The following is a 17155-nucleotide window of genomic DNA, read 5'->3' as shown; positions in this document are numbered from 1 at the left end:
GCAACCGGGAGCTCTTACTTGCAGCTTTGTTTATTAATAAAAAAAATAAAATAACACAAACGTTAATCACCAGATAACTCAGGGCGCTAACTGGTTGCTTTGGTAATTATTATAATAAATTAAATGACCCAAGGACCAATTACCTCACAACCCGGGGCGCTTACTTGCTGCTTTGTTTATTAATATAATAAATAAAATAACACATTTGCCAATCATCACACAACCTAGGGCGCTTACTGGTTGCTTTAGTAATTACTATAATAAGACCAAAGACGCAAGCACCAATTACCACACAACCTTTGGCGCTTACTGGCTGCTTTGTTTATTAATGAAATAAATAACATAACACAAGCACTAATTACAACAAAACCCGGTACGCTTAGTGGCCACTATGTTTCTAAATGAAATAAATAAAATAACACGAGCGCAAATCACTATACAACCTGGGGCCCTTACTGGCCGCTTTGTTTAGTAATACAGTAATTGTAACAACATAAGCTTTAATTATTATACAATCTGGGGTGCTTACTGCTTGCTTTGATAATTATATGATACGTTGAGAGACCCAAGCACCAATCACTACACGAGCCGGTGTGCTTATCGGCTGCTGTGTTTAATAATAGAATTAATAAAATGACACAAGTGCCAATCACCATACAACTGAAAGCGCTTATTGGTTGCTTTGTTCATTATTATAATAAATTTTAAGACCCAAGTGCTAATCACCTAACAATCATAAGCGCCAATTACCACACATTCCGGTGTGCTTGTTATATTCTTTGTTAATTATTAAAAAAAAAAAATTTTACAAGCGACAATCACCAAGCAACCCTGGGTGCTAACCGGCAGCTTTGTTTATTAATAAAAGGAATAAAATAAAATAAACGCAAATTACAACGCAACCCGGGGTCCCTACTGGTTGCTTTGTTAAATAATATAATAACTTCAAGTACACAAGTGCCAATTACCGCACAACCTGGTACGCTTACTGATTCCTTTGTTTATTATTATAATAAATAAAACTAATCAAGTGATTATCACCACACAACCCGAGGCGCTTACTGGCTGCTCTGTTGATTAATAAAATAACTAAAATACTGCTAGCGACAATTATAGCACAACCAAAGGGGCTTACTGGCTGTTCTTATCATTAATAAAATAAATCAAATACCACTCGCACCAATTACCTCACAACCTGGTGCGCTGACTGGCCAATTTGTTTATTTGTTAAATGAATAAAATTAGACAAGCGACTACCACTATACAACCCGAGGCGCTTATTAGCCGCTCTTATCATTAATGAAATAAATCAAATAGCACACGTGCCGATCACCACACAACCTGGGGTGCTTACGAGTTGCTTTGTTAATTAATATAATAAATTTAAAGACCTAAGCGCCAAATACCTCACAAACTGTTGTGCTTACTAGCCCTATTGTTTACTAATAAATTAAATGAAAGGTCACAAGCGCCAAGTACTACAAAACCTGTTGCGCTTACTGGCTGCTTTGTCGATTAACGAAATAACTAGAATAAAATCATTACACAACTTTAGGCGCTAACTGGCTGCTTCTTTATTGAAAAAATGAATATCATAGCACAAGCACCAATAAAAAAAAAACTTGGTACGCTTAGTGATCGCTTAGTTTAATCATAAAATAAATAAAATAACACAAGTTCAAATCACTATACAACCTGGGATGCTTACTCGACGCTTTGTTCAGTAATGAAGTAAATAAAATAACCTGAGCGCTAATCACCATAAAACCTGCGGTGCTTACTGGTTGCTTTGGTAATTAATATAACAAATTCAAAGACACAAGCACCAATCACCTAACAACCCGCTACGCTTACTGGGTGCATTGACTATTGCAAGTTTATGAATAAAATAATTTAGTACCACAAGCACCAATTACTACAAAACCGTGGTCGCTGACTGGCAGCTTTGTTCTCTAATGAAATGAACAAATTAACAAAAACGCAAATTATCACACAAGCCGGGGTCCTTACTGTTTGTTTTTTTAATTAATATAATAAATTCAAAGACACAAGCGCTAATTACCGCACAACCTGGTTCGCTTACTAACCGTTCTGTTTATTAATACAATAAATTAAATTAAACAAGCGACTATTATCATACAACCCGAGGCGCTTACTGGCCACTTTGTTTATTAATAAATAAAATAAAATGTCACAAGCGCCAATCACTACACAATCTGGTTCGCTCACTGGCTGCTTAGTTTATTAATAAAATTAATAAATAACACAAGCCTTAATAATTTAACAACTTGGTGTGCTTACTGGCCGTTCTGTTTATTTGTAAAATAAATAAAATTACACCATCGACTATCACCAGACAACCCTTGGCACTTACTGGCTGCTTTGTTTATACATAAAATAAATAAAATACTAAAAGCGCCAATTATAGCACAACCTGCGGGGCTTACCAGTCGCTCTCATCAATAATAGAATAAATGAAATAACGCACGTGCCAATTACTACACAACCTGAGGTGCTTGCGGCTTGCTTTGTTAATTAGTATAATAAATTTAAAGACCTTCGCGCCAAATAACACACAACCTGGCGCGCTTTTTGGCCCCTTTGTTAAGTAATAAAATGAATAATACAACTGAAGCGCCAATTATCACACAACCGATGTGCTTATCACACAATCGATGTGCTTTCTGGCCGCGTTAGTCATAATAACATAAATAAAATAACAAAAATGCAATTTTTTACACTTTTCGGGACAGTTATTCGTCGCTCAGTTTATTATTAAAATAAATGAATAACACAAACACCAATAGCCGTACAATCCGGGGTGCTCACTAGCTCTTTTGTTCATTAATTTAATACATTCAAAGACACAAGCGCGAATCACCTTACACTCCGTGGCGCTTACTGGCCGGTTTGCTTATTAATAAAATAAATAAAATAACACACGTTCCAATCACCACACATGACAGGCGTCTTACTGGCCGTTTTGTTTATCAATTAAATAAACACAATAACACAAGCGCCAATCACCATACAACTCGGGGCTCTTACTAGTTACTTTGGGAATTAATATGATAAATTCGAAAACACAAGCACCAATAACCTCACAGCTCCGTACGCTTACTGGCTGCTTTGTTTTTTAATGAAATAACAAGAATATCATAAGTGCCAATCATCACACAACACTGGGCGCATACTAGCTGCTTCGTTTATTAATAAAATAAATAACATAACACAAGCACCAATCACAACAAAACCTGGTACGTGTAGTGGCCGCTTTGTTTAGTGATACAGTAATTGAAATAACATAAGCTTTAATTATAACACAATTTGGGGCGCTTACTGTTTGCTTTGTTAATTAATATGATACGTTGAGAGACCCACGCGCCAATCACTACACAAGCTGCTGCGCTCACAGGCAGCTCTGTTTATTAATAAAATGAATAAAATGTCACAAGTGCCAATCACCACACAACCGGAAGCGCTTAATGGTTGCCTTGTTAATTATAATCATAAATTTAAATATCCAAGCGCCAATTACCTTACAACCTAAGGTGCTCACCGGCCGCTTTGTTAATTAATAAAATAAACAAAATAACATAAGTGTCCATTTTCACACAACCTGGGGTGCTTACTGGCCGCTAAGTTTATGAGTAAAATCGATAAGTAACACAAAACCCAATCCATCATACAACCAGGGGTAAGTACTAGCCGGTTGGTTTGTTAATAAAATAAATAAAATAACAAAAAACCAAATCGTTTCACAACTCAGGGTGCTTACTAGTTGCTTTGTTAGTTGAAATAATAGATTTAACTATACAAGCTCTAGTCACTATACCACCTGGGGCTTCTACTAGCTGCTTTGTTCATAAATAAAATAATTAAAATATCACAAGCGCTAATCACCTTACAACCCAAGGCGCTTACCGACCGCTTTGTTTATTAATAAAATAAACAAAATAACACACGCGCCAATCACCACGCAAGACAGGAGGCTCACTGGTTGCTTTGTTTACTTCTAAAATAAATAAAACAACATGAGCGGCAATCATTACACAACCTGGAGTGCCTAGTGGACGCTAAGTTAATAAGTAAAATGAATAAGTATCACAAGCACTTATTACCACAGAACCTGGGGTACGTACTGGCCCCTTTGTTTGCTAATAAAATAAATAAAATAACAGAAAATAAATCAACACACACCCTGGGGCGCTTACTGGTTGTTTGTTAATTAAAATAATAAATTCAAAGACACAAGCGCCAATCATCACTAAACCTGAGGTGCTTACTGGTTGCTTTGGTAATTAAAATAATAAATTGAATGACACAAGGACCAATTACTTTACAACCTGGTACGCTTACTGGCTGCTTTGTTTACTAATAAAATAACTAAAATAATAAAAGCGCTAATCACCATACAACCTAGGGTGCTCACTGGCCGCTTTGTTCATCTAAAACATAAATAAAATAACACAAGCACCAATCACACAACCCTAGGCGCTTACTGTCCGTTTTGTTTATTAATAAAACGAAAAAAATAACACAAGTGCAAATCACCACACAAGACAGGGTGCTCACTGGCCGCTTTGTTTATTTCTAAAATAAATAAAATAACATAAGTGGCAATCATTACACAACCTGGAGTGCCTAGTGCACGCCAAGTTTATAAGTAAAATGAATAAGTAACACAAGCACTTATCACCACACAACCTCGGTCACGCAGGTCACAACCCCTTTGTTTGTTAATAAAATACCACAACACAACCTAGGGCGCTTACTTGCCGTTTTGTTTATTAATGAAATAAATATAATTTTACAACCGCCAATCAACTCACAACCCAGGGTGCTTACTGGTCTCTTAGTATATTATTGAAATAAATAAAATAAGAAATATCCTAATCAGCACATAACGCGGTGCTCACTGACCGCTCTGTTCAGAGAAAAAGTAAATGAGATAATATAAGCGCCAATTATTACACAACGCGGGGCGCTTACTGCTTGCCTTGTTAATTAATATAATAAAATAACTCAAGCGACAATTATTTCTCAAGCTGGGAAGTTTATTCGCCGCTTAGTTTATTAATTAAATAAATAAACAACGCAAGCGTCAATCACCACAAAACCTAGCGACTACTAGCTGCTAAGTTTATGAATAAAATAAATTAGTAACACAAGCGCCAATTACCACTGAACGTGGGTTGCGTACTGGCCGCTTTGTTTATTAACAATATACATATAATAACAAAAACGAAAAGTACCACACCATCTGGGGCGCTTACTGGTTGCTTTGTTAGTTAATATATTAATTTTACATACATAAGCGCCAATTACCACACAACTCGGTACGCTTACTGGCCGCTTTGTTTATTAATAAAATAAAAAAAATTTTACTACCGAGAATTACTATACAACTTGGGGTGCTATCCGGCAGCTTTGTTCATCAATGAAATCAACAAAATAATTAAAACTCAAATTACCACACAACCCGGGGTATTTACTGGTTGCTTTGTTAATTAATAAAAACAATTCGAAGACATAAGCGCTAATTACCGCACAACCTGGCGTGCTTTCTAGCCGCCAAGTTAATGAATAATATAAATTAGTAACACAAGCACCAATTACCACTGAAAGCAGGTTGCGTACTGGCCGCTTTGTTTATTAACAAAACAAATATAATAACAAAAATGCAAATTACCACACCACCTGGGGCGCTTACTGGTTGCTTTGTTAATTAACATATTAATTTCAAATACATAAGCGCCAATCACTACACAACCAGGGCGCTTACTGGCCGCTTTGTTTATTAATAAAATAAATAAAATACTACAAGCGCCAATCACCACACATCCTTGGGTGCGTACGGGTTGCTTTGTTTATTAATAAAATAAATTTAAAGACTTAAGTGCCAATTACCACACATCCTGGTGTAGTTCCTGGCCTCTTTGTTTAGTAACAAATTAAACAAAATATCTAAAGTGCCTATTATCACACAACCGGTGCGCTTATTGGCCGCTTTGTTTATTAATAACATACATTAAATAATGAAAACGCAAATCACCAAACTTTCCGAGGTGGTTACGTGCAGCTTAGTTTATTCATAAAACAAATGAATAATACAAGCACCAATAGCCACACAACCTGGGGCGCTTACTGGCTGCTTTGTTCATTAATTTAATAATTTCAAAGACACAAACGCTAATTATCACCCATTCTGGTGCGCTTACTGGCCGCTTTGTTTATTGATTAAATGAATGAAATAACACACGAGCTAATTACTACACATCCTGGAGTGCTTACTAGCCGCTTTATTTATTAATAAAATAAATTAAATGACAAATACGTAAATCACCACACGACCAGGGGCGCTTACGGGTTGCTTTGTTAATTCATATAATTAGTTCAAAGACACAAGGTCCAATCACCACACAACATTTACTGGCCTCTTAGTTTGTTAATCAAATAAATAAAGTAGCAAAAGCGCCAATCACCACACAACTCCGTGCGCTTACTAGCTGCTTTGTTTATTAACAAAATAATTAATATAACACAAGCGCCAATTTTCACTCAACCTGGGGTGCTTACTGGCCGCTTCGATTTCTAATAAAATAAATAAAATAACACAAGCGCTAATAACCACTCAACCCGGGGCGCTCACTTGTTGCTTTGTTCATTTTTAAAATAATCCGAAGTATAAATTTGTTAATTACCACACAATCTGGGGCGCTTACTGAATACATTATTAACTCATCAAAAATTGAAAAATTACATAAGTGGTAATTATTAGAAACTGCAAGGCGCTTACATACTTCTTATTAATGATTTGTTAGTATATATCAGTGCCCTCCGGTGAATTTGGAAATTCAAAGTGATCAGTGATCCGTTGGGGGCGAAATGTAAGAAAATAAATAAATACAAGCAAAGTGTATTTAAATTTTCTTGCGTTGATTTATTGATGCGCAACGTTTTGCTGACAATATGCGTCAGCCTCATCAGGCGCAGGTACGCGAGAATTCGTAAGTTTGGTTGACTTACTCGTCACCTGTCGTGCTGTCAACTGACAATGACACTTTACTTGTATTTATTTATTTTCTTACATTTTGCCCCCAACGGATCACTGATCACTTTGAATTACTTCTTATTAAGTTAGAAAGCATTACTTTATGATGTGTGCTGTTTAATTTAAATTGTTTGATCGACTATTTTCAGCTCAACTGATACAGAAAGTGACCCTTAAGCGCCCTGGATTGCTAAGTAATAATTTCTTATCTTAATCTTTACTAAAACATAAAGTTACCAGTAGATGTCTTAGGTCGTGTGGTGTTTGGGGCTTTTGGTATTTTGATTATATTATTAATAAACAATCGGCCAGTAAGCGCCCCAGTTTGTTTGGTGATTGGCGCTTGGGTCTTGGAATTTATGATATTAATTAACAAAGTGACCAGTAAGTGCCCCGGGTTGTGTGATGATTGGTGCTTCCGGTGTTTTATTTGTTTTATTAATAAACAAAGCGGCCAGTAAGCGCCCCGGGTTGTGTGGTGATTGGCGCTTTTGGTTTTTTGATTAATTTTTAAATAAACATAGCACCCAGTGTGTGCTTTTGGTTTTGTGGTGATTGGCGCTTGTGTCTTGAAATTTATTGTATTAATTAACAAAGCTACCAATAAGCTCCTTGGGTTGAGTGGTGGATGGTGCTTTTCTTATTATTCAAAGCATTAAATTCCAAAGTGACCATGAGGCGTTCCGGGTTATTGGGTTAAATAGGATCGGGTTATTTGGTTTAACAGCTAGGGATTGTTTAATTTATTATGTTAGAAATTTTGTTGTGTTGTGTGGGTTTTTCCTTTTTGCTTTATATAGCCAGTTTGAATTATGCTCCACTTTCGATGCCACTTTCGGGAGCACTGAACAGCAGAGGTGAAACGGCGAGACTTGAATGATGACCCATCCTAGTACTTACCGCGGCAATTGCTGCTTAACCTAGGTGATCCACGGGACTGTAACTCTTCCACTGAGCCATCGTGTCGGTCTAGTCATATTTACATTCACTGGTGATACATAAGCAAAAAACGATAACCTACGAAGGTATAAGTACTTCTTTTAAAACGTTACAACATTATTAAAACAATGGTTAAGTGTTTATTTTGGAGGCTTATTGCAAAGAAAATACCTTAAACCATTAGGTTTTAGCTTTTTTTTGGTTAAAATTATTTTTTTGCGAAGAAAACTTGCAACTTAGGGTCATGCAAGTGACTCTTCTCACAAGGCCTGTGTTTAATTTACGAAGTTTGATATTGATTTATTTTAAAATTTGTATCGTTACCAGTGCTCAAGTTACAAGTATAGATTTATAATGATCTTATTTGTAAAACTTCAAAATGCAAAGACTGTAAGTTATTTTTTAAAAGGTGGAGAGCCTCTTACCAAAGATAACTTAGTACAACTTTTCTGTCCGTCTGATTGAGTCAGTTTTTGCACCCGTACTTATGAATAGAACCATCATTCACAGGTTCTTTAGTAAAAATTAATATTAGGTATTTTTTAGCAGGTACAAACCAATACAAAGTTTGTGAGGAAAATCTTATAAAATAAGAGATAGTCTAATACTATATGCTCCCATATAAATTGCACGTTTTTCTGAACAAACCTATACATAGTAGGCAATTAGAAAATTCTAATACACACTTAGAAAAAGAACTTATTGTATAAAAGCAATTCATATATCACATAACATTGTTTATACACAATATTGCAGTGCTCGTTTAGTCCTATTTGCTATGCGCTTATGTAAGGTGGCACCATCGAGTGAGAGAAGTTGTCCCTCACTGAGATCACCAGAATGTACGGAGCCCTATAGGAAAATTTTGTAATAAATCTAATAAAGGTTATTCAGAGTGACTTGACCAAATTAATCAGTGATTTGAGTGTGTATTATGTTAGTGTACAGTTATAAGTTTTGTTTGTTGTTGTCATGTATACTACAAGATTGTAAAAACAAAAACATGGATTACGACTGTGATAACACAGCATATATTAGTGTATATAAATGCTTACACTTATGCAAAGCTTGAAGGCACACAAGTAATCCACGGAAACTTAATATAAATGTGTAAAAGTTAACCTAACCTATCATGAGTGTATTTACTTTTCTTGAACACTGTGTTGTCAGATAAAGATAAATGTAAGCAGTACTTGTGTTTTTTAAGCTTTACACAAGTGCAAGCATGTATATGCACTCATATATGCTGTGTTATTACAGTCGCAATCCATGTTTTTATTTCCTCCAATCTTGTAGCACACATGAGAACACCAAAGAAAACTTATTACTGTACACTAACATAATACACGCTTCAATCAATGATTTATCTGGCCAATTCATTCTTAATACCTTTTTTTAAAATTTATTAAAAAAATTTTCTATAAGGCTGCATGCATTCTGGGGATCTTAGCGAAGGACACTTTTTTTCACTCGACAGCGCCACCTGACATATGATATTTAAAAATTAGATTTAGCTGAATCTGAATCAAATGAATAGTACAATCTAAGTTTTGAAGACTGCAATGATCTCAAGAAATTTTAAAGTGTTGCATGTTACAATTGAAAAATTATTTTTAGGAAATAGTTTTTTTTTTTGTATATTATTCTTTATCATACAAACGCATTGTTCATCATACAGAAATATATAGTTTTACTCTTTAAGTCGAGAAACGGAAAGTTGTGTTATTCTTTTTCAGTCCACGAATAAAAATTTTTGGATTTTACGATAAGTAAAGTGGAGTTCTAGTTTAATTATGTCACCTTCTGAACGTCAAAAAGTTTCTTTTAAGTACCACTTTTGTACGTAGTGCATGTAATGTAACTGTCAATCTTATAAGCAATCACGGTTCTTGAAGGTTAAAATTAGACCTTATAATGTAATTATCCACTTTCAATCTACATAGAAATATACATCTGTACAAAACTATATTTTTTTTCTAAACTTTTGCTTCCGTAAGCAGGACTTAAGTGTAAAAGGCATAATAAGTTCTCTCTATCTACCAAGTACTTGCGATGGTTATATTAATTAATATATAGGTATACTAAAAAATATCGTCCGATTCCGACACACGGAGCAGAACGCTTCAACGCTGCAGCGTTCGTCACGTTCCTGCTCTAACTGTGCGGAGTCTAAAAGTCGCCAAATCGGTGACAGTCACCGAAAATGACATCACTGGGTTATGGTTATGTCAGATTTCATCTCACTCTCGATATATCGAATACCCTGATTGAACCCCAGTGGCGGCGGCCATTTGCTCAAGCGAGAGATCGTTTGTCAGGAGCCGTACCATATAACATTTTCCGCTTCGCGGGCCTATGTTATAACATAGGCCCACAAAGCGAAGAAAAGTTATATGGTATGGACCCAGTTTTGAGGAGAGTGTCGAGCTGTACGCTTAAGTGCGAGCAGCGTTAGTTTTGGTGATTTGTGTGGGTTTTCGTGGTAAGAGTTAAGAGAGAGAGAGAGAGAGAGAGAGAGAGAGAGAGAGAGAGAAAGAGAGAGAGAGGAAGAGCTGTCAAGAAGGTGCATGGAGCGTTGAGAAAAGGTGTGCGCGCGAGTCTAGCAGCTGCTGTGTTCTCCCAGAACGACAAGGTCTCCAGGTTGAGGACTACGGAAGCCGCTAAGACGAAAAGAAGAGGGTAAGAGAGAGAAAGAGAGATAGAGAGAGAGAGAGAGAGAGTAGAGAAATCGTGAAGCCGTAGGACTTACGACCCGCTTGAGGACCTTAGACGACATCACACTTTGTTGGACTCGCAGAAGTTTGACCAGAAGGTGAGGCTAGAGAGAGAGAGAGAGAGAGTGTGTGAGAGTTTTCCAGCAGTTACGCAGACAGTGAGAGAGAGCGAGAGAGTGAGAGGCAGTGCGTGGGTAGACAAGGCGTACGAGAGACTGTGAAGTGCATGCTTGGGAGTGCCGCCATTATTCGCACGTATCGATGGATCTGTGAAAATAGATAGCATAAAGAACGAGAGGAAGAGAAAAAGATAGAGAGAGAGAGAAAGAGAGATCAGGATGACGAATTAAATCAAGGATGAGAGAGAGAAATCATCCATGGCTAATTTAATGAGGGACAGACCAAGTATCTGAACCGGGTTTAAAAGAAACAGATCCAGCCAAATGTGCGTAGTGGTCTTATTATGAAGTTTAAATGAAGAGTCAAAGCTTGCGACGCTCAATTCGGTGCTCCTGGCTAAACCTACGGATATTAAAAATCTGTACTTCGTTCTGGCATTAGTTAAGGTAGTCCAAAAATGACAATTGCGATCTTAGCTTAGATTCAAGGACCTGGACATCATCCTCAGGGTATTTCCGAGGAAAGGTTCAAATCAAGCAGCCGTTTGTACCAGGACTATCCAGACGTTGCAAGTGGAATCGATATTCATGGATGTACCTCATGAAAAAAAGGCCAATAAGACCAAACGCTGAGACATGTGTCTTGTGTTTTATCCTGATATTACTGGAAGAAAGTTTCGTCAAGTTCTGATGCACGAAAGGTCAAAGAAAAACTTTCTTATTATTGAGGAGTACGGAAGTAACGTTTCGAGCTTAAGAGTACTACTGTGGCTCATAGACTTAATGAAATCGATTTTCCACTAACAAAAAATCTGTTGTCAATGGATAAAACAAAAAAAATGTACTTACCTGTCTGAGTATAACGTCAGCAGAGTAATAGATCTAGAGGGACATAAGAGATGTATGGTGTAAGGATGAATCCAGAGAACGCTAGGACCGCCAGTCCTGATTTATGGATGTGATAGTGTACACGTGTTAATATTGTGAGTAAGGGTTCGTACATGCGCGTATATACACTAAGGCGTGTTCGGTCAATATCCCCAAAACTAGTACCGAACGTAAGCGCGATATTCAAATAAGGTCCAACAACATGAGCGCCTATCACCCGATGACCCAGGGCGCTCACTGGCCCCTCTATTGAATAATTTATTATTAAATAATAACACAATCGCCTACCACCCAATAACTTAGAGCGCTTACTGGCCTCTCTATTAAATGATGAATTATGAATGAATAACACGAGTGCCTATCACCTAACGAGCCGGGGCGCTTACTGGCTACTCTATGAAATAATTAATTATTGACTTATTAGTCCGGGCGCCAGGGGGGTTCCCATAGCCTTTTGTGGTCTAGGGTTCCACCGAGGTTTTTTTATGTAGTTTTATCTCCTGATTTAGAATTTCGAGGTTGGAACCTCGAAAAACTACGCAAAAAAAAGTTATTAACAATTTTCATAAACAATTTTTACAATTACGATTTTCAATTAAAAAATTTTTTTTCTTATTCTTTGACACATTTTAAACAAAAAACCAATGGGGATGTATTTATCTAAACGCCATAGAATTCGAGTAAAAAATTCCCAAAGTTTAAAAAAACGCGTTTTTTCATATTTCAACAGCGTGTTAAATAATAACCATATATTTTTTTGACTCTCTATAAGAGCTCAAAATATTCGTCAAACCTCGTACTTTGACAATACATAAAAAATTTTCCAATCAAAACTCTCCATTTTTTCTCAGAGAGCTTTAAATGTCAGGTGCTTTGACACGTATATAACATTTCTACACGGTGGATCGATTGTATATATATATATATATATATATATATATATATATATACATATCTGTATTATTACATTGTATTTATGAATCTTCTACGATTCCACCAAGGTTTTGTTTTATGTAGTTTTATCTCCTGAATTAGAATGTCGAGTGTTGAACCTCGAAAAACCACGAAAAAAAAAGTTATTTACAATTTTCAGACACAATTCTTAAAGTTTTTAAAAAGGGCAAAATTCGTTCAAACTTTAGATGACGTATAAAAAATTTACAATGTTTGAAAATTTTTTTTTTTTTTTTTTTTTACTTGCTTGCTTGCCTACTTGGATGTGACTAAAAATACCCGAATCGCACAATAAAAAGCTACTGGATGTTATAGTTGAAAAAAAGTATTTAACAAACATGGATTGACTAATACCTGAAAAAAATGTACAAACGATGAGTGATAACGTGATTCATGATTAAAAAATATTATTTTAAGGGTCATCATAACAAATTCTAAGCATACGTTTTTTTATTAAGCGTAGTAAAATGATGTTGTTACATTTGTAAACGTTTTTGTAAGTTAATTTTTATAAATATTTAAACAAGTTTTTTCTTTTTGGCAACCACAGAAAGAACAGCAGGGAATCTCAGAAGTTAAGCAGTAGCAAAATTTTGTTTTACTACTCATGCAGTTGCAATTAGGCACTTAATCTATTATGGATGGTAATAACATTTGTGCTTTTTGAGGTAAGAGAAAATCATTGTGTTTGAAGTAACCAAAAGCGGTGGGATCTAGTCTCAATGCTTTGCCGTTGAGACATTGAGTTTGACCATACACTACATAAAATGATCGTAAAATATGCAACCTTATAGTGCTAGAAGTGGGGGGTAACTCTTCTATCGATTCAAATTTAGAATATTTATATACCCAATATCGTTATTTGTTGAAAGTTTTACAATTCGTATTTCTCTTATAACCTAGGCACAAAAATTCTTCTGCCATTTTAATTTGATGTTCGATCTCATATTCTAAATAATCTGTAAAAAATGATAAATATTTATTATAAATATACAATGATAATTTTTAATACATTATTCAATTAATAATGCAACTTTTGTATAAACTTTTTTTTACCCGATCCAAACTCTGCTAAATATTTTTGCGGTTTCCCTTGTAGAGCTGATAATTCTGTACCAACTTTACTTGTATAATCAGATCCTGTGAGATGGTGAATTGCCAACAATACTGAGCATAATTTTTCTCCAAGCTTTTCCGCCAATAAGTGCAACGGTATGTCTCTAATACTGTCAGACTCGCCTGCTCGAATTCACAAATACTAAAAACACTTTTAATTATAATATAGTGATTAGTAACAATTTTCAACAGTGATATTAATAAATGAATAAAATTTACGTACTCGTAAACCCTTTTTGAAAAATTTCTTCATAAAATGTAAGATTAATACAATAATATCCGTATCTGATGCTATAATGTAAATACTATGAATCCTTGATTGATAACATGATTAATATGAAGAATCATTTTCAAATCAGCTTCTTCTACATCGTCCTAGGATTCGTCCTACATCACTATGAAATTTATGTGTCGTACATTCTATTTCATTAATTCTACTGAAAACTAATTATAAGTCTTTAAATTCTTTTTGCTTTTTTATGTAATCGACCATCAATTTCTGTAATAAAATTTTATTTTCCGACGAACTCCAAAATTTATCTTCTTGTTTTGGTAAACTCTTAGTTTCATTTATATCACTTTACTGTATGGAATTCGTCTCACACCGCCTGAAACGCTCAGATGATTTTAGAGAGTAGTCAAAATACGAATCAAAAATAAAGTCTATTCTTTCGATGTTGCATTGGCTAACTTTACCAAGGATGATTTTGCAAAAATTATCGGCAACATCTCCGAAATAACTTTTATTTTTCCAAGAAATCTTTCTTAAAACTAGCATACAATCAATCAACAAGTATGTTTCTATTTGTCTGTCAGGTAAGCCAGGATTAGCATTGACTAGAACTTTTTCCAATTCTCTAGTGAACGAACTTTTATTAGTCTCCTTTTTCATTAATTCACTTGAATCGAACAGCTTATTTTCCTCTACCAATTCGCATTTTCACAATTCTTCTAGAGAAAAATTACGTTCGTTTACTAGTGCAAAAATACGCTGTATATCTCTATGACTAACTTTTTTTTTTTTTATGCTGATGCATCAGAAACAGAAACAGTTTTAAAATTGAAAAAGTTTTGTCTCTTAATGACTGATGATAAAGGTATTGTTTTTTTAAAAATCTCTTTTCCCTGAATTTTTTATATAATTCAATTGCATTATTGAATATATTTAGGATATTATTTATAACATCACTATGTACAAGCTCTTCTGTAGGTACATATATTTTTTAAGGTTTGATTTTGCTGTGAGAATGGATTAATTTTTTTTCATGTTTTAATATTTTATTGACCGCAGATTCATACTTTTTGGTCTTTTCAGGAGAAAATTCATGATGTGCTAATATTAACTTATCATTTTCGTTGTTTAAATACGTCAGTTTAGAAAGATAATTAGATGATGCTAACGTTTCATAATAAGCTAAGTTCCAAACAGCAACAGTTTCTTTTTTTTTTGTGCACCCAATTACACCTTTCGTGATCTTGAATGTTAGATGAATAGTTTGTTCTAATGTTTTATCCGTTCGTATTGAAGAAAATGATGAATCTGTACGTTTCACCGTAAATCGTCCATTCACGAATTCATTGTAAACATCTGGCGCCTTTTTTTTCAATTGCAACATATCTTGCACGTAAAGAGAACACCATCGTGAATAATTGACTCGATCCATTATGAAGAAAATTGGTAGTAATTTTTGCATCGTATCCAAATGTAAATGCCAGTCACCTGTACGATTGGCACGTATCAGATCATTGACTAAATTGACCATGATCAAAAAATTATTCCAATAGCTGTATAGTTCGGAATTGTTACTTCATATTTGAACATAGTTATTAAATTCAGATATAATTTCAGATTTTTGCAATTCATGCATTAAACTATTATTCTCATCAAAGTTTTTTGTTTCAAAATTTTCTCTAAGTAATAAAATAGATATCAAATCATTTTCGTACTTCTTACAAACATTATTTCTAAGAAAATCTTTAATCTGTAGTCTCCTTAAAGCTTCGTATAAAAAATTAAAACCTTTTGAAGAGTGTGAGTAATGTGTTCCTTTAAAAACTTGATCGGTAACACTAACGCCAAATAAACCGGTTTCAACGAAAATATCTTTCGCTCCACTGTTTTCCACATATTTACCTACGCAACTAAGAGCAACTTTGATTATATGAAAACCTCCGAGACATAAAACTATGTTTTCGAATTCTTTTGGATTTTTTAGTGTAATATGCCTTGCGATTGTGTAAACACCCTCGTCGCAGAAAACGGGTAAACTTTTTTGATCTTATTGTTTTAACAAATCTTTAAAATTACATAGGCTCGTGTATACTGCTGAAGTATCTGTTGCAGGATGTGGTAGGACAGGTAAATAACCAGGAATCTGTTTTTCGCGATTATCTTCAAATACCAGTGAGTTATAAGGACTCCAATGGGGTAAAAATTGATTTGTAGGTTCAATGTTTATGTCGTTATCAGATAGATCCAATCTTGTCAGTAACCAAATAAAATCATTTATTTTTAATACGTTATCATAAGATTCATGGTCAAACATACATTTTGATTGTTTATGTAATGATCTCCTGGAATATTTGTTGTTTTAGATAATTTATTACAATTTTTTAATTCTTGACACAGAAATATATCTAAAAATGATCTGGCACGACAATCAATTGAAGTTTCGGAAAATTTTTTTTTCTTTGATTTTCTTCGTCAAAATCTTGAAAAATCACCGCTACTGTATCATGCGCTGAGTTTAATCCCAAAATCGTTGCTTCATTGTAAACAAAATTATCGAATGCCACTGTCACAAATTTATTTGTATGAATATGTGTAGGTAAAGGAACTTAACTTTGACAATTTTTAGTAGCGTAGGCAGCCAACCGTGTGCGAATTCTCAATATCTCGTCGTATGATATCGATACTACAAGTCTGTTTAAAACAGTAATTGAATTTTTACTTTTAGTGGCATTGTATATAAAAATACCAATTAAAGTGTGAAAAGGAGTTTTTTTATACCCATTTGTGATAACAAAAAAGATCATTTGATAAATCATTTTTATTTTTAATATTTTTATGGACCGTGATTTGCTGTTTGAATTATTGTCATTGTTAAATAATTCATTGGTCGAATCTTTGCAGTCAAACAGTATAGAGAAAAAGAGAAGAAACTCCTTTGGAATTTTCGCATTTTTCCATGCATATCGTAGATCGCTCTCATCGCAAAATCTATCATCTAAATCGAAATCATCGTTTTTTAAAGACGATTTTAATAAATCTGCACAACTATTTATAATGTTAATATTTTTCTCATAATCTAATAAAGCTGAGTCAGTGTGTAACAAATGAAAGCGCTGAGGTTCGTTGTTTTTTTTTTTGA

The 17155-nt window shown here is 34.6% G+C and overlaps 2 protein-coding genes across 4 annotated transcripts in view; both read left to right on the top strand.

Moving 5' to 3' along the window:
* LOC106642401 (uncharacterized) overlaps window positions 1-11459 on the top strand; it is a 36725-nt gene extending 25266 nt beyond the window's left edge. The window contains exon 3 of the mRNA XM_089592412.1: window positions 11304-11459. Coding sequence (XP_089448538.1) covers window positions 11304-11459 — 156 coding nt within the window. The remainder of the gene's footprint in view (window positions 1-11303) is intronic.
* Window positions 1-17155, top strand: part of Tim9a (translocase of inner membrane 9) — a 150299-nt gene that overhangs the window by 4473 nt on the left and 128671 nt on the right. The gene's annotated exons all lie outside the window — the stretch shown is intronic.

The sequence above is a fragment of the Copidosoma floridanum genome, unplaced genomic scaffold (genome assembly GCF_036245765.1).
Source record: "Copidosoma floridanum isolate Cflo_tuat_1 unplaced genomic scaffold, Cflo_Japanese_pri ptg000016l, whole genome shotgun sequence".
Lineage (NCBI taxonomy): Eukaryota > Metazoa > Arthropoda > Insecta > Hymenoptera > Encyrtidae > Copidosoma > Copidosoma floridanum.
The sequence above is the reverse complement of the archived record's forward strand: the minus strand, read 5'-3'. Positions and strand labels throughout refer to the sequence as shown.